Source organism: Ranitomeya variabilis, chromosome 5 (assembly GCF_051348905.1).
Source record: "Ranitomeya variabilis isolate aRanVar5 chromosome 5, aRanVar5.hap1, whole genome shotgun sequence".
Taxonomy (NCBI): Eukaryota; Metazoa; Chordata; class Amphibia; order Anura; family Dendrobatidae; genus Ranitomeya; species Ranitomeya variabilis.
The window spans coordinates 537,440,060-537,466,916 of NC_135236.1; the positions used below are offsets into that span (position 1 = coordinate 537,440,060).

Below are 26,857 nucleotides of genomic sequence, written 5' to 3' on the forward strand. Positions count from 1 at the left end.
ACAGTTGTCCTCCTCTGAACAAAGCTATGCCGCCTGTGTACTCCTGTTACCAATTTTGAACTGCATTTATCCTACTTACTTATTTGTGCCTAGTAACTGTCTAAGCCTCTCATAACAGTTGTCCTCCACCACAGAACCCAGCTATGCCACTTGTGTACTCCTTTTACCAATTTTGGACTGAATATAGCCTTTCTTTTTATTTTAGGCCTACTTCGTGTGTCAGAGCCACTAATTACACATGCCCTCCTCCGCTGAACCACGCTATGCTGCAAGTGTACTCCACTTACCAATTTTGAACTGCATTTTGCCTAATTACTTATTTAGGCCTACTTATTGTGTCTGTCTCCCATTACAGTTGTCCTCCACTGTACAAAGCTGAGCTTCAGGCTTTCGGCCTATATTATCAGATATTAAACTGCATTTTGGTCTACTTGTCAGGTTGGGCCCTACTAACGGTGACTGCCGCTTCTGGGTTTTCTCCTGTTTGGTTTTCTTGAGCTTCGATCTTCAGGCTCTCATTCAGTGGTTGTTGTTAATATGTGTGGTTGGGGCCTACTAACGGTGTCTGCTGCTCCAAGGTGTTCTCCTGGTTTACTTGGCTGAGCTTCAATCTTTAGGCTCTCATTAAGTAGTTGTTGCTAATATAACAGTGCAGTTGGCCTACTATTTTGGTTGGGTCCTACTAACGGTGTCTGTCGCTCCCTGGTGTTGTCCTCCACTGCACAAAGCTGAGCTTCAATCTTCAGGCTCTCATTCAGTAGTTGTTGTTAATATGTGTCGTTGGGGCCTACTAATGGTGTCTGCCGCTCCAAGGTGTTCTCCAGGTTTACTTGCCTGAGCTTCAATCTTCAGGCTCTCATTAAGTAGTTGTTGCTAATATAACAGTGCAGTTGGCCTACTATTTTGGTTTGGGCCTACTAACGGTGTCTGCCACTCCCTGGTGTTGTCCTACACTGCACAAAGCTGAGCTTCAATCTTCAGGCTCTCATTCAGTAGTTGTTGTTAATATGTGTCGTTGGGGCCTACTAACGGTGTCTGCCGCTCCAAGGTGTTCTCCAGGTTTACTTGCCTGAGCTTCAATCTTCAGGCTCTCATTAAGTAGTTGTTGTTAATATAACAGTGCAATTGGCCTACTAGTTTGTTTGGGGTCTACTAACGGTGTCTGCCACTCCCTTTTGTTGTCCTTCACTGTACAAAGCTGAGCTTCAGTCTTCAGCCTTTCGGCCTATAGTATCAGATATTAAACAGCATTTGGCCTACGAGTTTTGTTGGGGCCTACTAACGGTGTCTGCCGCTCCCTGGTGTTGCCCTCCACTGTACAAAGTTGAGCTTCACTCTTCAGGCTTTCGGCCTATAGTATCAGATATTTAACTGCATTTGGCCTACTTGTCTGGTTGGGCCCTACTAACGGTGTCTGCCGCTCCTGGGTTTTCTCCTGTTTGGTTTTCTTGAGCTTCAATCTTCAGGCTCTCATTAAGTTGTTGTTGTTAATATAACACTGCAGTTGGCCTACTATTTTGGTTGGGGCCTACTAACGGTGTCTGCCACTCCCTGGTGTTGTCCTACACTGCACAAAGCTGAGCTTTAATCTTCAGGCTCTCATTCAGTAGTTGTTGTTAATATGTGTTGTTGGGGCCTACTAACGGTGTCTGCCGCTCCAAGGTGTTCTCCAGGTTTACTTGCCTGAGCTTCAATCTTCAGGCTCTCATTAAGTAGTTGTTGTTAATGTAACACTGCAGTTGGCCTACTATTTTGGTTGGAGCCTACTAACGGTGTCTGCCGGCTGCCGCTCCTGGGTTTTCTACTCCACTAAACAAACCAATGCCGCCTGGTTAGTCCTGTTACCAATTTTGAACTGCATTTAGCCCACTTTATTATTTGGGCCTATATCTGTGTTTCATCCTCATCCTGCCCATTGCCCAGCCAGTGCTAGATGAGTCTTGTGGTACATTGACCCAGACCACTACATTCTCCTTGCACACTACACAGCCACAATCTGACCCTGCTGAAAGTCAGGTTCCCCTTCCCGCATACTATACCACCTTACACAGGGACAAAGAGGAAGGTGCAGATGAAAGTTCAGGTTCCTTCATCAGGTGGGGGGGCATACTCGTTGGCGATGTCACAGGCACAGGGCCCCTCAGAGTACGCAAAAGTGTCGCTGCCGGTGGGAGGCGCCCACCGCCGTGCAAACACACCGCCGTACTTTGAGGGGCCCTGTGCCAGTGCCAATGCGAACGAGTGGGCCCCCCTGCTTGCTCAGGATCACAGCACTTGCAAACTTGAAATACTTACCTCTCACTGCTCCACTGCCGTGACGTAGTCCACGTTTCCTGGGCCCACTAAAAACTTTAGCCAGCCCTACCCCCCACAACTTTAGCCAAATGACCCCCAATTTCCAATGCCTAACTATTATTATAAAGTTAATTAAGATTGACAAGCTTCAGTAACAAGAATGGATGTTTTTGCCATTAAAATGGGCACTGTAGGTGTTTTCCTGGCCCCCACTCACTGCCGACTATGCTTCCCCATTGACTTGCATTGGGTTTCGTGTTTCGGTCGATCCCCGACTTTTCGCGATAATCGGCCGATTGCACTCGACTCGACTTTTGAGATAGTCGGGTTTCGCAAAACCCGACTCGACCCCAAAAAAGTAAAAGTCGCTCAACCCTAGTGCCCAGTCTTACTTTAGCGGAAGTCCCCTTCAACCATTTTGTCCCGGTCTCTGGAATGACCATCCATGCAATAAGCCGCCACATTGTAAGTGACCTGTCTGTACTGCTTAGTTCTTTTCTAGCACCTACAGCCGCAGTCCCACTTATACTGCGCTGTCAATGACTCTTCCAATGCCTTCCTTCTCTCTCTCATAGCCTTCCTGGCCCTGATGCTGGCTTACTGGACCTTGGACTTCTGCTGAGCTGACTGCCCTGGCAGGGCGCTGCTGCCCAACTGATTCAAATTCTCAGCTGTTCTGAACCCTAACTGTCACTAGCTCCTCCCACATTAAACATTTTTTTGCTGAAACTCTCTAACCTAGTGGATAAACTAGGGAACTACGCTTTCCCTATCTACATAACAGTACATTTACATGCCAGGGAAATGCACAACATGGACAAGACATTACAAGTAATATTTACAGACAACTCCTTGTGTCCCTTACATTTGGAGTGGTTTCCCGCAGAGAGCCCACTCCATACCCAGCAGGTGATGGCTGTGTATTACAACCAGGACCTGGCGATAACAATCACGTGTGGAGCACAGGGTTGAGGGGTTGGTAATAATGTTATATCTGTACAGCCAAGGTCACACTGTACACATCGATAAAACATATTACAGGTCTTGGGGGAGGTGACAAATGTTATTTTGCCCATGTGGGCAATTTTCTGTGTGGTAAGTTTTCACATGTGGGCAACTTTCCATGTGGGCAATATTCTTTGTGGGCAACTTTTTTGTGGGCAATTTTCCTGTGGGCATTCATGGCTCTGGGCTTTTTACTGTGGGCATTTTTCTTTTGGGAATTTTTTTGATCACCACTATCAATATCTGACAGTAGCTGCTCCCAGTCAATATATTGAATTGAAACATTCAACCAGGGATTTAAAATTAAGTGTTTTTCACCTTCTCACCTGAAATTCTTTTTACGTTTAAGCAAAATCGAATTATATTGTGGTCACTGGGGTGAAGGAATTTGCAGACACTGAGACTTCAAACATGTTCTGCATTGTTAGTAATGATCAGATCCAAAAGAGCATTGCCTTTGCAGGTCTTGTACAAAATGACTCATAATATTATTCTGCAAAAAGCTGAGGAATTCTTTTGAGACTAAAGCAGAACCATAACCTCAGTCAATATCTGGGTAGTCAATATCTCCCATAATCACTACTGTGGAAAACTCTGTGATCCATAAGATATGATTTTACAGATGATTAAACTGCACCAAAAAAATGTTCTTTATCAGTTTACTTCCCTTTAGATTTCCACCCAGAAGGTTTCAAGTCCTCACAATCACCCCCACCCTATTGCCTCTTCCACAGTCACTTTTATATCACTGCTAACACAAAGACAAACTCCTTATCCTTTCCCATTTGCCGTCGTTCAAAAAGAGCTTGAAAACATGCAGATTTACAGACAAATATTGTGAAAGGTCTAACCATGTCTCAGCGTCAGTAACTACATCAATTTGTTCCTCTAATTCCAAGGCCCCAAGCTCTCACATTTTCCTTGCTAGAGTCTAAAAGTTTCTGTCCAGTTTTCAATATTTACTTTCAGAAATGCAATTTTCTTAAATTGTGATGATATGTTTGCCTTGACTGTTTGTAACACATGGATCTCACTATTCCCTAAACTAATCTTTCTCCCTCAGTACATTTTCCCAGCCTCTCTTACCTATCTATACTATTAATTTTTGCCTTGTCTTACTGCCATTGTGCCTAATTTAAATACTTTGCCAGTGCCACTCCTGCCAGAATTATTTTCTTCTAGACGGAAAACCTCCTTACAAGTGCAAATTATCTCATGAATAATGATAGTACCCCAATCCTCTATAAACCCAATCGTTCTTTTCTACACAAAAAATTACAGTGTTTGTGTTCAGGAAAAAAAAGCAAAAACATGATCTGACTTTTTCTGTAGCAAGTCATCGAAGTCCCATTACTTTTATTTTTCATTCTCCTTCCTATGACTACAATCTTCCTTGGGATCTGTTATTATTTACATCCTGAACACCTTGCTAGCTTTCACTATGTGCCTCAAGGCTATAAAATGCTTTGGAGTGGCCTAGTCAAAGCCCAGACCTTAATCCACTTGAGAATCTGTGGTCAGACATGAAGATTGCTGATCTCCAGAGGAAATCATTAACTTGAAGGAGCTGGAGCAGCTTTGACTTGAGGAATGGGCAAAAATTCCAGTGGCAAGATGTGGAAAGCGCAGAGACACTATCCAACCCAACTTGCAGCTGTAATTGCCACAAAAAGGAGGCTCTAGAAAGAACTGACTTTAGGCGGGTAAATAGTTTAGCACAATGAAGTTTTCAGTTATTTTGTTCTACGTGTTGTCTACGTATTGACAGTTGTAGGCATGTTCTTTACATGAACTGATGCAAACCCTAAAAAGACAGTAAAATTCCAGGTTGTGTTGTAGCAAAACACAAAAAATGGGGTTGACTACTTTTGCAAGCCCCTGTAAATACATGTTTTTAAAAATGTCTTTTTCACTTCCGGACATGCGCCATGCACTTCTGAAGCTAAGGAGTGTACACCTGGCTACAGAGGCGCACTGATGTGGGCGAAAAAAGTCACGCAGATGCGCGAGATTTGCATCAGCTGGCGATGGCACCGTCACTTGCAAATCATGTTGTTCTCATACCCACAGGGTGAATAATTATAATACAAACTACACAAATCAAGACATAGTTAAATGCCGCACTCAACCAGTCTACAGATTTAAATTCAGCAGCAACAACTTTTGTTCTTTAACTCCCATTTTTGCTCACAAGCCACTTTATTCAACAAATCCCTCACTCTGTTTCTTAATGTGGGTTCCTTCCAAAACTCTCAAGATAAATCCCTAAATTTTATATTTCTACCAGATTGAATTCACATTAAGTAAGGAAATGTACAATATGTGCTAGATTTAATATACTCCTGGTGGCTTAAATTTTGCAGGATGAGGTCAAATTTTGCAGCAAATTGGGTACATTAGTTATTACATCTTTTTTTAAAGTATTATTACAATATATAAATGTTAAATGTTAGAGCTTTTGACCCCAATGTAAGTATATATACCTATTCTACAAATAATGACTATCCAAAACATTTTTTTATATAGGAACATTAATGATATACATATGTGTTCATTTATAAATATCCACATGAATTGTTATGCAACATTGTAATTTCGCAACAAAAATTCAATATGGAAAGGCCATCTTAGCTGATGCACCGTTTCTGGTCTGATTTCACAATTCTGTAATTGAATTATGAAGCTGACAACAAAGGACTCATTAAAATGAGAAGCTGCATTACATCCCTCTCACCATGCATACAGGCGAGTTAATACATTTTTACTGCTCTGCCTAGAAATGGAAAATCTCAGTTCGGTGCATATTTGTTATAGGAGGAAAATCTCAAGAGTGAACATAAAAGTGAATGTTAAGAGTGGGGCATATACTTCACATAATTATATATTTATTGCAACATGTAGAGGTTTAAACATTCTTTATTATGATGAGGGCCTTTGAAATTTTCATCGTTGGTGAAAAATATAATTTATTTAATTGCTCAAAAAGAGTAGAGAGAACAGATGAATTAAAACAATCATTTGGATTACAAAGACTTGAAACCTAATTTCAGCCCACCGCTGGATCTGAAATTATTGGTTGGTCTGTTAACTACGCATGAAAAGCCAGGCATCGTCCCCAGCAATGACTGATCCAAACTTTTGCTGCAGATTCTGCCTTAGGGTTTGTTCACATCTGCTCAGGGATGATCGAAGAGGCAGAGTAAAGTGGAAATCTGTTTTATGGCCAATCAAGAAGTATAATGGTGAAGCAGAGCGCCATCTCCCAGGTTTTGTAGCATGTGTGAAAACTCAAGCATAGAATCGGATTTGCACTTGTAGCCACTACTTATATTACTACTCTTTTATATGCTTGGTCTAAGGAGGTAGCAGGAGCTTCTGATTCCTAGGAGACCCAGTAAGCTCTGCTCTGCAGCCTGGAGACTGCATTTCCTCTGTAACTGGGGTGAATAGACCAGCCCCAGTTATAGGGCAAATCAGAAAAAAAAGGTTCAGGATTTTTCGCAGTTTTTTTTGCTATAAAAAAGCGATAAAAATGCTTAAAAACCGCATACATATGCATCCCATCATGATGCAATGATGCATCCGATCATTTATAATGCATTCCGCAATTTTTGTGCATATGTTGCGCTTTTTTCCGCTTTTTTCAGAAAAGGGCGTCCCAATATGCAATTAAAAGTGACAATGACATGATTTCCTATTTTGAAAACATTCATTTTACAAACACAACACAAAAAATTGGACCTAATTCTAAAAATTATAAAATCTTAGTTGCTAGAAGCTAAAGATTAGGCGTCCCAAAAAAGGACATTGGTAGATAATGGGTTAACAAATCCAATTGTGAAACATTTCTTATTCCAAGATGTATTGATTAAGGTGTATTTTGTGGGAAAACCCCATTAAGTTTTAGAACATGGCGAGCAGAACAATGTTCTTGTCTGTGGTACTGTTTTTTTTTTGCTTCTGTAAGGAGTAATGCAGGAAATGACAACATAATTATGAACTAACCTCTATTGTTGGTAAAATATTTGAAGGGTTTCTGAAGGATGTTATTCTGCATTATCTCAATGAGAATAATTGTTTAACTCCATATCAGCTTGGGTTTACGAGGAATCTCTCTTGTCAAACCAATCTAATCAGTTTTTATGAAGAGGTAAGCTATAGACTGGACCAAGGTGAGTCATTGGACGTGGTATATCTTGATTTTTCCAAAGCGTTTGATACCGTGCCGCACAAGAGGTTGGTACACAAAATGAGAATGCTTGGTCTGGGGGAAAATGTGTGTAAATGGGTAAGTAACTGGCTTAGTGATAGAAAGCAGAGGGTGGTTATAAATGGTATATTCTCTAACTGGGTCACTGTGACCAGTGGGGTACCGCAGGGGTCGGTTTTGGGACCTGTTCTCCAACATATTTATTAACAATCAGGTAGAAGGTTTACACAGTAAAATATCTATATTTGCAGATGATACAAAACTATGTAAAGCAGTCAATACAAGAGAAGATAGTGTTCTGCTACAGATGGATCTGGATAAGCTGGAAACTTGGGCTGAAAGGTGGCAGATGCAGTTTCACAGTGATAAATGTAAGGTTATACACATGGGAAGAAGGAATCAATATCACCATTACACACTGAAAGGGAAAGCACTGGGTAAATCTGACATGGAGAAGGACTTGGGGATCCTAGTTAATGATAAACTTACCAGGAGCAGCCAGTGCCAGGTAACGGCTGCCAGGGAAACAGGATCATGGGGTGCATGAAAAGGAGTCTGGATACACATGATGAGAGCATTATACTGCCTCTGTACAAATCGCTGGTTAGACCGCACATGGAGTACTGTGTACAGCTATGGGCACTGTTGCTCAGGAAGGATATAACGGAACTAGAGCGAGTACCATGGAGGGCAACAAAATAATTAAACAAATGGGGAAACTACAATACCCAGAGAGATTAGCAAAATTAGGATTATTTAATCTAGAAAAAAGACGACTGAGGGGCAATCTAATAACCATGTATAAGTATATAAGGGGACAAAATAGATATCTCGCTGAGGATCTGTTTATACCAAGGAAGGTGATGGTCACAAGGGGGCATTCTCTGCGTCTGGAGGAGAGATGGTTTTTCCACCAACATAGAAGAGGATTCTTTACTGTTAGGGCAGTGAGAATCTGGAATTCCTTGCTTGAGGAAGTGGTGATGGCGAACTCGGTCTCGGGGTTCAAGAGAGGCTTGGATGTCTTCCTGGAGCGTAACAATATTGTATCTTACAGTTATTAGGTTCTTTAGAAGGACATACTGTAGATCTGTGGATTTAATCTGACAGAATATAGGCTGAACTGGATGGACAAATATTTTTTTCGGCCTTGCTAACTATGTTACTATGTAGTAACTCATTAAAATTGGATATTATTCCTTCCAACCTTTATACACATTTCTCAACATGCCTTTTCAGCTTCTGTTTCTTGGAGGAACAGGGGAAATGATGTATGTTGGGCAATATGTGCCTTTTAATTATCTCTTGTTAATCTGTTGGTTACCTGGAATTGCAGCTTTAGCAGCTTCTACAACCTGGTGTGGACAGTGATCTTCATCATACTTAAGCAAAATATTGACTGGGAAGAGTACAACACTTTCCCACAAGCAAGAGATAAAGCACTGATTAGAGAGCTACACAGCTTTGGAGTAGTGTAAAGGTACCTTCACACTAAGCGACTTTGCAGCGAGAACGACGACGATCCGTCCTGGATAGCGATATTGTTGTGTTTGACACGCAGCAGCGATCTGGATCCCGCTGTGATATCGCTGGTCGGAGCTAGAAGTCCAGAACTTTATTTCGTCGCTTGATCACCGCTGTATCTGCATGTGTGACGCCGATACAGCGATGTTTTCACTTGTAACCAGGGTAAACATCGGGTTACTAACTGCAGGGCCGTGCTTAGTAACACTACATACTCACATTCTGATGTCTGTCACGTCCCCTGGCGTCCACAGGGTTACCGCGCTGCTGCTCAGAGCTTCCTGCACTGACTGACTGTGTCAGCACCGGCCGGCCGTAAAGCAGAGCACAGCGGTGACGTCACCGCTGTGCTCTGCTACTGCCGGTGCTGACACAGTCAGTCAGTGCAGGAAGCTCTGAGCAGCAGCCCGGTAACCCTGTGAACGCCGGGGAATGTGACAGACATAAGAAGGTGAGTATGTAGTGTTTTTTTTTTACTTTTACAATGGTAACCAGGGTAAATATCGGGTTACTAAGCGCGGCCCTGCACTTAGTAACCTGATATTTACCCTGGTTACCCGGGTGCTGCAGGGGGACTTCGGCATCGTTGAAGACAGTTTCAACGATGCCGAAGTCGTTCTCCTGATCGTTGGTCGCTGGAGAGAGCTGTCTGTGTGACAGCTCCCCAGCGACCTAAACAGCGACGCTGCAGCAATCGGCTCGTTGTCTATATCGCTGCAGCGTCGCTGAGTGTGATGGTACCTTAAGGATTAGTTCCCACAATCAGTATTTGGTGTATTTTGCATGCTGTGTATTTTCACTGGGTAAAAAACGCAATGTCTTACATTTACAGATAAGTGTATGGGATTTATAGAGCTCTCATTCCCATTGAGCTCTTTTTGATGTAGGGCAAACTGACCTGTAGTACGTGTTTGAAATCTGCAACATGTCAATTTACATTTTTTTCAGGAAAACATATGTTTTATTTGTGGATTTTCCCCATACACTTGAATAAGATGAGGAAAATCTGCAGGTAAAAAATGGATTTGTATTTTTATTGTATGGAAATGCTCTAAAAGCACATGTAATCCGCATAAGACTTTATTAATAAAATGTTATGAAAGTTAGGTAACAGTAAGTATAAAAAACAAAGCATCTTCATTTAAAACATGACACACTGAAAGCAGAAACCACAGAAAAAAAATACACAATAAAAAGCCTACTAACACCTTAACGAACAGAGGTATTTTAGTATTTGCGTTTTTGTTTTTTGCTCCCCTTCTTCGCAGCCATAACTTTTTTATTTTTCTACTAATATGGTCATGTCAGGGCTTGTTTTTTGTGGGTCAAGTTGTACTTTTGAACGACATGATTGGTTATAACATATCATGTACTGGAAAACGGGAAAACAATTCCAAGTGCAGTGAAATTTTTGAAAAAAGTGAAATCCCATAGTTGTTTTTTTTTTTTTTACAATGTTCACTAAATGCTGAAACTGACCTGCCAATATGATTCCCCAGGTCATTTTGAGTTCATAGGCACCAAACATGTCTAGGTTATATTTTGAGTAAACGGGTGTACACTGGCGCTTCACTGAATGACGAGGGGGATTGAGGAATATACGGGGGGAAGGGGACTGGAGGATAAACATAAAGGATCAGCTGCTGGTGAGGTGGCAGGATCTGTGTAACAACCTGCTTATGAGAGAAAATAGTGCAAATAAATTGTTTTTCACCTGCGCTAAGGCTATGTGCACACGTCAGGATTTTGTCAGGATTTTGTCAAGATTTTGTCAGGATTTTGTCAGGATTTTTCATCAGGATTTGTAGCCAAAACCAGGAGTGGAACAATTAGAGGAAAAGTATAATAGAAACATATGCTCCAATTCTGCATTTATCACCCACTCCTGGTTTTGGCTACAAAACCTGATGAAAAAGCCTGACAAAATCCTGACAAAATCCTGACGTGTGCACATACCCTAAGGATTAGTATTCCTAAAGAGAAGTATATGGATAATACAAAATTAATACCTGCACTGTGGAGAGAAAGATTTCCGTTCGGGGACTTTAAGCACAGTATATAGATACTTACAGTACTTGGAGGCATTTCAGTACTGATGGCCAGGTTTATTTAACAAGGCTATGCCCTCTGGTGCCAGAACAATTTAGTATGTACAGTCGTGTACTTACTGATTGTGAAAACAGTGATACCCCGTAATGATAAGATGTATCGATTCTCCTTGATGTAGTCATTTGTGTTGAGTTCCGTATTACAGGATCCTGTGGTTTTGAGGGTTAGTATAGGTGCACTAACCCTCCGAAGGTTCTCCTTGCTAGGCGTCAGGAGCTGGAAGGAACCGCCAGCTTCTAGCGTGCCCCGACAGGAAGCGATGCCGAAGCCGTGGCGGTGTGTGAAAGGGGAGTAGCGGAAATTGTGATGTCACAGCTAATGGGCTGGCGCGTGTGGGAACAACCAATCCAACGCATTTCGAAGAATGCAATCCTTCTTTGTCAGGGCTGGAGTTCCCTCTGAAGCCCATCTGTTGTGAATTAGACTTTTTTGGCTCCCTCTTGTGGTCACTAGTGATATGACTCTGGGATTGTCTTTCCTCAGTTTGGCACCCACCTGGGTCGTTAGTCCAGGGGTGTTGCTATATGAACTTCCTGAATTCTCAGTCTGGTGCCTGGCATCGTTGTAATCAGTCCTTTCTGTTTGCTCCTGTCTGCTGGTCCTGGTTCTTGCAAAATTAAGCTAAGTCCTGCTTCCTTGTTTTTTGGTTATTTGTATTGCTCTTATTTTTTGTCCAGCTTGTACTAAATGTGATTCCTGATTTTGCTGGAAGCTCTAGGGGGCTGGTATTCTCCCCCCGGGCCGTTAGACGGTTCGGGGGTTCTTGAATATCCAGCGTGGAAATTTTGATAGGGTTTTTGCTGACCGTATAAGTCATCTTACTATATTCTGCTATTAGTCAGTGGGCCTCTCTTTGCTAAATACCTAGTTCATTCTTACGTTTGTCTTTTCTTCTTACCTCACCGTTATTATTTGTTGGGGGCTTGTATCCAACTTTTGGGGTCTTTTCTCTGGAGGCAAGAAAGGTCTATCTTTTCCCTTCTAGGGTTAGTTAGTTCTCCGGCTGGCGCGAGACGTCTAGAACCAACGTAGGCACGTTCCCCGGCTGCTGCTATTTGTGGTGCTAGGATTAGATATACGGTCAGCCCAGTTACCACTGCCCTATGAGCTGGTTTTTTGTGTTTGCAGACTTGGTATTTATTTCTGAGACCCTCTGCCATTGGGGTCATAACACCCATCCTTATATAGCGCTATCCACCCGCCCGCCCCTTTTCCATGATCCTTAGCGCAGGTGAAAAACAATTTATTTACACTAGGTTATATTTTATTTAAGCGGTGAAAAAAAAATCCACAGTTTGGTAAAAAAAAATGGCGCCATATTCCGAGACCTGTAGCTTCTCCATTTTTTGTGTTCTTGGGCTGGGTTAGGGCTTATTTTGTGCGTGCCGAGCTGAGATTTTTATTGACACAATTTTGTTGCAGATACAGTCCTTTGATTGCCCATTACTGCATTTTATTGCAAAATAGCAGTGACAAAAAAACGTAATTCTGACGTCTTTAAATTTTTCCTTGTTACGACGTTTAGCGATCGGGTTACTTCTTTTTTTATATTGATAGATTAGGCAATTCTGAACACGGGATACCAAATATCTGTATATTTGATTTTGTTATTGTTTTATTTTGAATTGGGCAAAAGGGGGGTGATTTGAACTTTTTTATTATTTTTATTTTTTTTATATTTTTGAATACTTTTTTTGCATGTCTCTGCTGGAGACCTCTGGTTTTCATGCCGACCCGCAATCATGTGATGGGGTCACTGATGGGCAGGATTAGTGATGCACTTCCGGTAATTGCAAGTTAAATGCCGCTGTCAGAAATTGAAAGTGGAATTTAACTAGTTAACAGCAACGGGTGGATCGCGATTCCACCTGTGGCTGTTGAGGGCACATGTCAGCTGTATAAATCAGCTGACATGTGCCTGGAAAGGTGCTGGCTCAGTGCCGGAGCCCGCACCAAACAGGGGGAGTCTGACATCAGCTTACTATTACGCCCGATGTCGGAAAGGGGTTAAAAAAGACACACTAAAAATGCAATGAAAAAATCGAATTGGTGCAGAAATGCTGCGGAAAATCTGGAACATCAACAAGACACCAAATAGTCATCATGGGAACTTAGCCCAACTTTCAAGCATCTAACAACTGGTATTTCAGTTCAGCCACGCTGAAGGAAATGGGGCTGCAACAACATATCCAACCTATTGACAGCTGTGGTAGTATTCCCCATTTCTAACCATGTGTTGATTGGTTGTGCAAAAGGGGGTCTCATCATGCAATGCTTTTTGGAAGTGCATTTGAACAGCAAGGTGGATTGCTGTTGAGGGGAAATAGAGAAAAAAAAATCTATAAATCTTCAGCACAGCGAGTGTGAGCGAGCTGAATGTGACCTGAGCGTAAGTGTGAACGGCGGTAAGTGTGACTTGTGATTCAGTGAGGAGGTATTTGGAAAGCCTTTAACAAATAACTGTGTGAATTGGTGTGAGTTGCTGAATTGGGAGTAGCTATATTCACAAGGGGTTAACTTAGGGTGGGGGCTCATAATTAAGGGGTTATAAGGGGCAGCTGTTTGGGGCTCAAGTCCTTTTTGGAAGTGCATTTGAACAGCAAGGTGGATTGCTGTTGAGGGAAAATAGAGAAAAAAAATCTATAAATCTTCAGCATAGCGAGTGTGAGCGAGCTGAGTGTGACCTGAGGGTAAGTGTGAACGGCGGTAAGTGTGACTTGTGATTCAGTGACTTTGGAATCAGGGAGTTTCCAAGGGAGGAATTGCTGTCTGTTTTTTATTAAAACTTTGTATTTATTTTTTATTTAACGTTTCTGTGTGGTGCAATCCCCATTAGGAAATGTGCTCCACTATTGTTAATGCCATCCAGTGCACATCTTGCCACATGTATGCAATCCTTGCTCAGCCGGTCGAGGGTGCATACTGCTGTGCGAGATGTGAGCACGTTGAGCATTTCAAAGCCCAGATTCTAGATCTAAATGTGCAGCTGGCAACACTGAGATCCATTGACAACATGGAAAGGAGTCTTCTGATCACTGAGCAGACGCTCAATGGGATAGATGAGGGAGGATGGTATTATTATGGGGGACTTCAACTACCCTGAAATAGATTGGGGAACAGAAACCTGCAGTTCCAGCAAAGGAAATCGGTTTTTGACAACTATGAGAGACAATTACCTTTCACAACTGGTTCAGGACCCAACAAGAAGGGGGGCACTGCTAGACCTAATATTAACCAACAGGCCAGACCGCATATCAAATATAAGAGTTGGGGGTCACTTGGGGAATAGTGATCACAAAATAATAAGTTTTCGTGTATCCTTTAATAAGATGTGTAGTAGAGGGGTGACAAGGACACTAAACTTCAGGAGGGCAAATTTCCAAAGGATGAGAGAGGATCTTGGTGCAATTAACTGGGACGATATCCTGAGACATAAAAATACACAAAGAAAATGGGAGACGTTTATTAGCATCCTGGATAGGACCTGTGCACAGTATATACCGTATGGGAATAAACATACTAGAAATAGGAGGAAACCAATATGGCTAAATAGAGCTGTAAGGGGCGCAATAAGTGACAAAAAGAAAGCATTTAGAGAATTAAAGGAAGTAGGTAGTGAGGAGGCATTAAATAAATACAAAAAATTAAATAAATTCTGTAAAAAGCAAATCAAGGCAGCAAAGATTGAGACAGAGAGACTCATTGCCAGAGAGAGTAAAAATAATCCCAAAATATTCTTTAACTACATAAATAGTAAGAAATTAAAAAATGATAGTGTTGGCCCCCTTAAAAATAGTCTGGGTGAAATGGTGGATGAGGATGAGGAAAAAGCCAATATGCTAAATGACTTTTTTTCATCAGTATTTACAAAAGAAAATCCCATGGCACACAAAATGACTAGTGATAAAAATTCCCCATTAAGTGTCACCTGCTTAACCCAGCAGGAAGTATGGCGGCGTCTAAAAATCACTAAAATTGACAAATCTCCGGGCCCGGATGAGATACACCCTCGAGTACTGCAGGAATTAAGTACAGTCAATGATAGACCATTATTTTTAATCTTTAAAGACTCCATAATAACAGGGTCTGTACCACAGGACTGGCGTATAGCAAATGTGGTGCCAATATTCAAAAAGGGGACAAAAACTGAACTTGGTAATTATAGGCCAGTAAGCTTAACCTCTACTGTGGGTAAAATCCTGGAGGGCATTCTAAGGGATGCTATACTGGAGTATCTGAAGAGGAATAACCTCATGACCCAGTATCAGCACGGGTTTACTAGGGACCGTTCATGTCAGACTAATTTGATCAGCTTCTATGAAAAGGTAAGTTCCGGACTGGACCAAGGGAGCCCAGTGGATGTAGTGTATATGGACTTTTCAAAAGCTTTTTATACGGTGCCACACAAAAGGTTGTTACATAAAATGAGAATAATGGGGATAGGGGAAAATATGTGTAAGTGGGTTGAGAGCTGGCTCAGGGATAGGAAACAAAGGGTGGTTATTAATGGAGCACACTCAGACTGGGTCGCGGTTAGAAGTGGGGTACCACAGGGGTCAGTATTGGGCCCTCTTCTTTTTAACATATTTATTAATGACCTTGTAGGGGGCATTCAGAGTACAAATTCAATATTTGCAGATGACACTAAACTCTGCAGGGTAATCAATACAGGGGAGGGCAATTTTATATTACAGGATGATTTATGTAAACTAGAAGCTTGGGCTGATAAATGGCAAATGAGCTTTAATGGGGATAAATGTAAGGTTCATGCACTTGGGTAGAAGTAATAAGATGTATAACTATGTGCTTAATTCTAAAACTCTGGGCAAAACTGTCAATGAAAAAGACCTGGGTGTATGGGTGGATGACAAACTCATATTCAGTGGCCAGTGTCAGGCAACTGCTACAAAGGCAAATAAAATAATGGGATGCATTAAAAGAGGCATAGATGCTCATGAGGAGAACATAATTTTACCTCTATACAAGTCACTAGTTCGACCACACTTAGAATACTGTGCACAGTTCTGGTCTCCGGTGTATAAGAAAGACATAGCTGAACTGGAGCGGGTGCAGAGAAGAGCGACCAAGGTTATTAGAGGACTGGGGGGTCTGCAATACCAAGATAGGTTATTACACTTGGGGCTATTTAGTTTGGAAAAATGAAGACTAAGGGGTGATCTTATGTTAATGTATAAATATATGAGGGGACAGTACAAAGACCTTTCTGATGATCTTTTTAATCATAGACCTGAGACAGGGACAAGGGGGCATCCTCTACGTCTGGAGGAAAGAAGGTTTAAGCATAATAACAGACGCGGATTCTTTACTGTAAGAGCAGTGAGACTATGGAACTCTTCCTTATGATGTTGTAATGAGTGATTCATTACTTAAATTTAAGAGGGGACTGGATACCTTTCTGGAAAAGTATAATATTACAGGGTATATACACTAGATTCCTTGATAGGGCGTTGATCCAGGGAACTAGTCTGATTGCCGTATGTGGAGTCGGGAAGGAATTTTTTTCCCCAAGGTGGAGCTTACTCTTTGCCACATGGGTTTTTTTTGCCTTCCTCTGGATCAACATGTTAGGGCATGTTAGGTTAGGCTATGGGTTGAACTAGATGGACTTAAAGTCTTCCTTCAACCTTAATAACTATGTAATAGTACCACTCTTCCTTGGCTTGTTGATAATGGCTACAAAACTACTTAATGGGGTTGCCAAAATGTGAAAAAGATGTCTGCTTCCAAATATAATGCCACACCTGATAACACGTTGGTGGTGATGTAGATTTCCTCATTCCTTTTTAGTGTACTTAAACTCAAAAACTCCAGACACACGCCATGGACATAGCTGTTTGTGGAAAAAAAGCATCCAGAATCTTCTAAATTAGGACTTTTTTAATGTTATCATGTACCACTGCAAGCCATTAGTACATTAATCAAGCATTTCTACAAAAAACTGTATTTTAAATAAAAGTTGAATGAAGATTAGTATTTCAGCATATAGATTATGTAGAGACAGAAAACAATTACTCCTGTTACTCTGTCAATAATCATTACATTTTTCCTAAGCTTTAGTCATCCATAGGATGTAGGCAAGCTATTAGCTAACAAAATTAGTCTGTAAATTCCCTAGATAACCAAAAATAATAATAATTATATATATATTATATATGTGTATATAATATATACATATATATATATATATATATTGTCTTTAAAATAGATAAAACAGAGAACACTGATTGAGGTCAGCGGAGGAATAAAGAGTAACATAATAATGTGCTGCAAGTTCAAGGTCTAACGGCTGTTGAAAAATTGGGAGAGAGGATGACAGCTTGGAGGTTGTAGAATAACTGTAATAAAGTATAGAAGGAAATGCAAAAGAAAAGAAAATGTGGCAGGTAGTGATAACAGACGGTAACCTCAGTCATGGAATAAACAGAAGATACATAAAGAAAGAGATAGTACGGAGAGATGCAATTCTGCTATAGGGACCAAAGGGTTATAAAAATAGGTATAATTGGAGAAACTATTATAACAAAAGAGAGAAAGGAAATAAAAAGTAACTTATCTATGAAGACTGATCTGTTATACAATTTGGAAATGTTAAATATGACGCCAAAACTGACCAATAACATCGGAGGCGATGAAGTAAAGCAAGTATGGAGATCAATAATATCTAACCTCTAGTATACCGATAGACTGTCATGAACTACTTAGCCCACATTCAGTTTGGTGGTCTAAAGGGACTCTGACAGCACAGAATGACTGGCCAAAAAAAAGGGCAGGAACATGGTGCACCCTTGGCGAGGCCAAACAGCTCAGTGACCCTTCCCATCTACTTCTTTCTATCTCTGCCCTTCTCTGACTCTATAAAGCCAGAGCTGTCAATCAAATAAGAGGGATGTGGAGATGGAGGGAAAACAAGAAGTTGCACTTAAATGTTTGGCTACACCAAGGGTGCACCACCCTCTGTACTTGGTTTGAACAGTCACTCTGTGCTGACAGTCCCTAGCGTTGAGAGTGTGTATATATATATATATATATATATATATATATATATATATATATATATATATACATGGCTCATATGTACATACAGGAGACAGGGCAGATGTTTCTGTTGCCTTTCTGCATCGGTGCTGTAGGACAAACCTGCAATGTTTACATGGACTGTCAGCACAGAATGGCTTTTCAATCCAAGTGCAGGCGCTCAATGCATCAGGGCCAAGCATTTACCTACACCTTCCCACCTGCTTGCTTTTCCTCCTTATCGCCTCCCCTTCTGCTTTGATTAACAGCTCTGGCTTAATAGAGCCAGAGAATTGAGGAAGGAAACCAAGCAGGTGGGAAGGTGTATATACATTTTTGGCCTCGCCGTAAATCACCGAGTGACAGTACTTGGTTTGAACAGTAAGGCCGGCGTCACACTAGAGAGTTTTACGGACGTATGAGAGGTGCAAAAACAACGCATTGCACACTGACCAATGATTCTCTATGGGGCAGCTCCTATCTGCTTTATATTTTGCAGCTGTATTTTACGTGCGTAGAAAATCGCAGCATGCTGCAATTGTCACCGTATTGCGCAAACAATCCGCCAAAGAAAGTCTATGGGGGAGAGAAAAATACAGATTACACACGGACCATCAGTGTGACTTGCGAGAAATACGCAGCGGTGTTCTATACAAAAGCCGTGAATTCAGCGCGGTGTACAGTAAAATCACACTGACAGAATAGAATAGGTAGAATAAATGTCTACACATAGAATAGGTAGATATACATATATATATATATATATATATATATATATATATATATATATATATATGTCATTGAGACATATACTGTATATATATATTTATATTTAATACAGAGCTAGATAGCATAAAAGCCGGTGATTCAATTGTTTGATAAGGAGATTGAATTACTGGCTTTTATGCTATCTAGTGCTGTATTAAATATAAATATATATATATATATGTCTCACAGACATATATACATATAGACTGTATATATGTTTTCAGGAATATTTGAGCCCATGGATCCATTCTATGTCCATTTTGCAAGGTTGTGAGAAAAAAACGCAGTACGGATGCCATACGGATTACATACGGAGGATGACATGCGTAAAATACGCAGCCACACCCTGCCTACGGATGACATACGGATCACTGTTTTGGGTTCATTTCTGTGTATTATGCCTGTAAAATACGGACCATATTTCCCTACGCCGAGTGTGACGCCGGCCTTATCCTGTGCTGACAGTCACTTTAATTACAGAAACCTTGCCATTAAGTTTTTGTAATAATTAAATGTGTATATATTTGTATGTATAGTGTGAGTGTAATAATACACTTCTATTCCTGCCCTTTCTGGTGTCCTGCGACAATCGGACCACACACACATGCAAGTCTAAAACACTGGACTGCACTCGGATGTCATCTGAGTACAGTCTGATGTAAACACACAGAGACAATGGAGATGGATAAATGAAGTTTTCCTTCTCCGCACCCATACTGCGATTCTCTCATGCGAGAGCATTGGATTAGAGTTGAGAGAATCTTTCAAAATTCGGTTCCGATTATGATCGGTGGCGAATATTGGCTTTGCAACATTCGTCAAAAACAACTAAACGTCATTGGAGTCAATGGGAGTAGAAATGAACGAATATGTTCGGGACTGATCAGCAAACATAAATTCGGCACAAATAGGATACCAATATGGCACGAACATGGCAATTTCAGATTCGGCGACCGATTCTGAACATATTCGCTTAACTCTAAATTGAATCACAGTAAACAGAGTCTTTGCATATTCGGCCCGATTCTCTCGCATGAATCTATGCCAGTGTGAGCGAGCCCTACGAGACTCCCCTCTCACGCATAGAGTGAACTGGCTAGTCACAATAGCGGTGACGTCAGTCAGAGGCGGTGCTGGACATCCACTGGAGAGAGTGGCGGTAGGTGAGTTTATTATCACACCACATGTTTTCTGTAAGTGTTTTCACCAAAAGATGCTTTTACAATCTTCTCCGATCACTGCACTTTTTGATGCTGTTTGCCCTTCATTTGATGCAAATTTGAAGCTTGTTTTATGCTTTTTTTAATACAAAAAATCTTTGATTCTGCATTTAAAAATGCAGTTGTTTTTTCCCTGCACTTTTTCGAGCTCTCCGTGGAAGCATGTAAAGAAAAAAACGCACCACAAAACACACACGATTAAACAGTGCCTACATCCACTTTGCTGGAACAATTAAATGCAACAGGTTTTCTGCACACCGTAACAAAAAAAAGAAAAACAGTGGAAAAAAAACCTGCAGGATTTATTCTATGCTTGAACACAGCCTTATTGTAGTTATGGCTGAGGATTACAGCTGCTATTTCCTTCACTGTAAAGATAAGCATACATGTGCAGTCATTTCTAGAATAAAATCAATAAGAAATATAAACTTTTCTATGACCGTTCCTTTTCATGCACTACTACTGTCGCTTTATCATGACATACCGTTTCAGATTAGTAACTCTAAATTATCATGAACTGATGACCCCGGTGGGAGCGCAGCGTTAGAAGGAGGGGTATTGCTATCTAATTAAATCCTTGGCCTAGGTCATTCCTCTTTAGAGTTGATTCACAAGCTGCAGATTTATTGCAAAAATTTTGGCGACTGATAATCAGTTCAATTCACCAGAAAAGGTTTGTTTTGGTGGCATTTATATAAATGGGACCTTATCTGCCTTATTCTGGCAGGGGAGAGCTCAGAATCGGTTATTATCAGGGAAGGAAAGTACCAGCATGGCTTATTGCAACCCCTTCGATCCGACCCTAAATATCACCCTGAGGCCTGTCCCACACGTCCAGATAATTCCGGTACCGGAAAAAAACGGTACCGGAATTATCCGTGTCCGTGTGCCCCTACGTTTCTGGTATACATCAGTGTGGCACACGTGCGGCACACATGTGCCGCCCGTGTGCCCACTGGGTACCACACACCGTGCTGGGTACCACACGTACCAGCATCTGGTGCTGAATCCGCTATTCATATCTTCCCTGCAGCAGCGTTTGCTGCATAGAAGATATGAATAATAGTGTTTAAAAGAAAGATCTATCTGTCCCCCGCCCTCCCACCCCCTGTGCACCCCCCCACCCCCTGTGCGCCCCCCTGCTGTTCTGAAAATACTCACCCGGCTCCCTCGTTGGCTGTCGCTGCTTCCTGTCCTGGCCGCACCTTCTACTGTATGCGGTCACGTGGGGCCGCTCATTTACAGTCTCCTATGGGAGGTGGAGCCACATATTCATGACTCTAATCGGCGGCCCCACGTGACCGCATACAGTAGAAGGTGCGGCCAGGACAGGACACTGCGAGGGAGGCGGGTGAGTATTTTAATAACAGCGGGGGGGCGCACAGGGGGTGGGGGGGCGCACAGGTGGACAGATAGATCTTTCTTTTAAACACTATTATTCATATCTTCTATGCAGCAAACGCTGCTGCAGGGAAGATATGAATCGCGGATTCAGCACCATGTGGGGGGGACAGCGCTTACTGTAGCGCTGTCTCCTGCACGGCACAGAGACTGCACACGGAGAACTTCCGTGTGCGGTACGTGTTTTACACGGACCCATTGACTTTAATGGGTCCGTGTAATCCGTGCTCTCCCACGAACACTGACATGTCTCTGTGTTTGGCACACGGAGACACGGTCCGCAAAAAATCAATGACATCTGCACAGATGCATTGATTTCAATGTGTCTACGTGTGTCAGTGGCTCCGGTACGTGAGAAAACTGACACCTCACGTACCGGAATCACTGACGTGTGAAACCGGCCTGAGCTGGTATGTACGATGCTTACAACAGTTCTCCTACTAGAAACCTTGGTCGAGTAAAGCATTAAATAGAGATCTAATGAGAATACAATCCTAATTTTAGAGATTCATATAATTGTATGTTACTCGTCCTCTAAGGATCATAGAATAGTTTCCCTGTGATCAGCTGATGTGGAAAATGAAAGTGCACTATAACTATTATATTTATATTTCTGCGGTACATCAGTGGAAACGTCATACCTGCTTTTAACTAAAGACATGCCAAACTCTAGAAGGCAGATTCTTTTTGAATAGTAATAGCCCTGGTATAAAAAATAATCAAGGTTGTCATTTGTATGGTGATATCAGCACTATTGCGACCATAAAAACACACTGCACTCATACATTTTATGGGCTTCTCCAGTGAATAGAAGTTATTGCCTATCCACAGGTTAGGTGATAATTTAGTGATCGGTGGGAATCTGAGGACATACATCGATGAACAGATTGGAAGACTTTTCTCTCTGACACAATGTTGTGGCAGTACGCATGCTCGACCTCCGCTCCATTCATTCCCTATGTGACTGCCGAGAGCTATGCATTTTTTGCAGCCCCATAGCGAATGAATGGTTCGGCCATCAGACATCTGACCTTGTGCTTCATTTTGAAAAGTGGATTAAAGATTCTAATTTTGCCGATCAATGTGGATCCACCGACACCAATGAATTAGTTATCACCTATTCCCTAGATAGGTGTTAAAGGGATTCTAAGTGACAACAAGTCAACTAGTTTGTCCTTAGTTTTCACAAAACATGACTATAATTTCAGAAAAAAGCTTATTTGGATCTAGACCGTGATGGATAGTCAGAGAGTCATAGTGTCTATAAGTGTAAAAGATGGACTATAAACAGTGTTGTGTATCTACTGCTTTTCTTTCTCTTGCCACGATAGCACCAGAAGTAGAAGGTAGAGAAGAAGTGTCCATCAGACTGAGCATTTGTCTAAACAAACTGAAAAGATATTAACGACCACACCCACATAATCTACCAATAAGAGGAAGAAAAAAAAAGATTGTCTTGGTACAAATATATGTCAATCTGAAGACATCTTATCTACCTGAATCTTCTTTCAACAGTACATGCATCTTCCTCTCCACACAGGCCCCTGAAAATGTATGTACTTGGTCAATTATGCTGATGATAAGTATCAGTATGTATCAGGAATAATGAAAAGCTTTTCTTCTAATAATGTTAAGAGTTCGGCATAAATGAAGTCTATACATCGCAGTAAAGATTTGGGCACTCAGATAATGTGGTTGTCACAAAGGAGTGTCCTTAGTTTTGTCCCCTTCCTCGATAAGCCTGAGGGAACATTTAGCAAATCAGAACACCTCCCTCTCCCACAGACTTAGTCCAGCCTATTGCATGGATACTCATATAGTCTAAATGGGAAAGAAGTGACTGATTAACCCCTCCCATCAGAATAAAAGCCGGCTGCCAAGGAGATCAGGAGCCAGAAAAGTAGCGATCACCAGATCAATGTCAACGTCAATGTTGTCATAATGAGTAAATCATATGTCTATTTCGCGACTTAAGACGTAAAAGAAAATCCGAGAGAGAACTCAGAAATATAGTTAAGAGGACAACCAGTACCAACACAACCGATAGCTATAACCAGTGTCTCCACTACTTGAACTAAACCACAGCTCAACATTTGAGACCTTTACCGCTAAATCCTTCTTCTAAAGGTTTCCCAATAGCACAGAGTTTTCTAAGTCCGAGTTCAGAAGGGGAGATCCATAGTATTAGAGAAGGGTTCAAATTTTGTTGAACCGATGCAAAAGGCGTCCATTTAAATTTTTGGTCAGTTATGATACATTGCTTCATTTGGATTACTATTAAAAGGAGGAACTGAAACTGTCATATTTTCTGGCTTACATCGTGTGCAAAATTAGGCAAAAAGATGATATATTTGAAATATATTACACATATACAAAATGCGTAAATGAAAAAGGGCACAAAAGTAAAATTATTTATATAAAAACCATCAATCAGTGTAGTTCTACGAGATTCAATCAAAATTCTGCATGTCACCACACTCCCCACCCAATTCCTATAATTATGATAGCTCCTGCCTTTCCTCGGCATTAGATATACCGGTAGCTTGCTAAAACTCCAGGATATGAGAACACTATATAGATCAATGACCAACTTACAGCACACATAAAATACAATGACATGGCTAATTAACATTAGAAGGACGGTATCAGTCATATCACATATCACACATATCAAAAAACCCTTTTTAGACCTAGTAAAGGAAAATCTATACATCCAATAAATATTTTATGTAACATATATCCACAAAAATTGACTTGATTTTCAACAATGCCTTAAGAGATATAAAAACCAATTTAGCTAAACTCCCAAGACTAATATCTATCAGACCTTTGTCAGGGATCTATTTTTTTTTCAATGTACTCCTGAAAAAGCACATAAATTACATACACATCATATATATCCTTAGCAAAGCCAAAATATCCCAAATCGTGGTACCTGTTTAAGCTGCATGGTTCTTATAAGGACTAAAACATTACAGATTTAGAGTTATATTCATACGCCACATTTTACATTCAGATGGCATTAATAGAAACCTTAAAGGATTAGACATTGAAAATATGAACATATCCAACTTTTCTGTTTTTTGGCTTTAAATCTTTCATAAAGCCAGCATGAGGGAGCCTGTGGCTAGCTGTGCCATAAACATGCACTGAACAAGTGTACTAGTCATATAAATATAAAAGCCAAGTACTGAAAATTCATTTCTAAGTATCCTGCATGAAAGGAGAGCAAATCAAAAGATTTACTGCCTCCTCTAATCCCATCCCAGCTTCTCCCCTTCTTTTAGCTGTAAATGCTTAGCTACTGTGTGAGAATGACATCCTGTTGATTTATAAAGTAAGGCACAGCAGTCAGCTCCAGCCCAATAACATTTCCACTGGCCTCTAGTGCCACCTAGCCATAGGATTTCAAGTTTCATTTCATCATTGGTGCTTTCAGATTAACACAATATGCTCCATATTTATACTCCAGAAAACGTTATGGTATTGCTTGAGTTGAGTAGTACTTACGGTAAAAAACGTATTCTGTATAACTGGACCAGATCTTGTCATCAGTATACTGATTGACGAATGAAGCTGTCACCGAGGAGTTACAGGCTACCATATGGAATCCACACTCTGACAACATGTCAAATGCTCTCTCTAGATGCTTGAACTTGAGATAAAACCTTGAGGTGTATTTCTCTGGTGCTCGGTCTGGATCTCTGCTTTCATTTAACGTTTCTCCAAAAACCTCTTTGGCGAGAGCAATACGACCACAAACGAGAATTCTTGGAACCCTACGAAACTTTGCATCCGCTTGACTTTCTCGGCCCATAGTGCAAGATCCCCTGTAACCAACAGTGATGAAGCCCCATTTTCTGTCTGAAGGCATTAAAGAAGATGATGGGCATATTCTTGTTTCACTTCCTTGGGATACTTCCTCAAAGTCACTATGGCAGTAGTCGTCAGGACTCTGTTTTACTTCATCGGGTGCTAAGATCTTCACAAGTTCAGGGAGCATGAAGTATTCAGCTTCTCTTTTCAATCTCCCTTTTTCTGGGAAATGATCTGGCAAGACCACTTGCCTGTCTCTGAGGAAATCAAGCACGTAACGGAAAAGAAACCCATCTCGGTCAATAAAGAATCGTCCTTTGGCATCTTTGGCCAGGTCATTTATAGAGTCCCTTTTTGAGGTGAACATTTTCCAAAGCAAAGAATGGGGTATACTGGTCAACGTTGAATGGCGTGTAAAGTAAACTTGTCCACCGACATTTAATTCAACCACCTCTGGAAAAGATTGCAGGATGGTCCCTTGGTCTCTAGGTGGAGCATAAGTTCTGCAGTTTCCACTCAGAGCCATTGTGCTTTTTTTTTAACAGATTCCACTAATTATGGTACAAATTGTTCATGAATTTTAAAATCGAAGTGAAAAATTGAAATCTATATTCCCAAGGTGTACCAACTCTCTGCTGATTCTGAATTTCTTGGTCATGAAGTCAGTTACAGCTGGTCAGTAACATAACAGTCTGTGTCCGAAATCAAATAGTAACTTGCTAAAAAGGCATAAAAAGGGTACACATCACCCTGAAGTCACTGGAAGCAAGGTCATACTGAACGAACAGAGGTACAAGGATCTGTCAAAAGAGAATATTTGTAAAGCTCTTAGAAAGTGAAAATTATAAAAATGGTATAAATCATATAAATTGTTTACGTACATAGAAAAATCTCTGCAAGTCATTTACATTATGGGAAAAAAATTGACATTTTATATGCTGTTAGTTAAAAGTGAAAATCTAGATTATAGTGATAAAATTACTGTACCTGTGTTGCATAATCCTTTCATATGGAAAAGATGACACTTTAGATACACAGTAATAGAAATAAATATAAAATAATCAAAAAGTATGGGAAAGGTGTAGCTCCTTGCATGTGCGGAAAGTTGGCAGCTTCTGGATAGCAGAGGCTATGATGCCTTTTTCAGTTGAAGTGGTCAGCAAAAAAAAAAAAGCACACTAAAAAAAGAAAAAAAGGCTCCTTATTAGGGGAGATGAAAAAGCTTTCTCCAGATGGGATGCTGGTTTCTAAATGTCTTGTAAAAACCTCTCATTCATAGCAGGCAGCCAGCATGGAGCAGGGTGCACATCAGATACTCCAGGTACTAGCAGGAACATAGAGGCTATCATACTTCCAGGTAGGGACAGGAGGAGCAGGCAGGGAGGCAGGCAGGCAGCAGCAGCACCGGCTGATTATTCAGCTCTGGGTGCTCTGATGCTTGGTTGCTGAGCCTGCTCTAGCTGCTGCGCTGGGT

The 26,857-nt window shown here is 41.1% G+C and overlaps 1 protein-coding gene across 1 annotated transcript in view; it reads right to left on the bottom strand.

The window, feature by feature from the left end:
• The window catches only part of KCTD16 (potassium channel tetramerization domain containing 16), a 443,382-nt gene extending 416,525 nt beyond the window's left edge, over positions 1-26,857 (bottom strand). Inside the window, exons 1-2 of the mRNA XM_077265837.1 lie at positions 26,371-26,857; positions 25,078-26,183 (exon numbers count right to left, since the gene is read on the bottom strand). Of these exons, the coding sequence (XP_077121952.1) occupies positions 25,078-25,909 (832 nt within the window). The 5' untranslated portion in view covers positions 25,910-26,183; positions 26,371-26,857. The remainder of the gene's footprint in view (positions 1-25,077; positions 26,184-26,370) is intronic.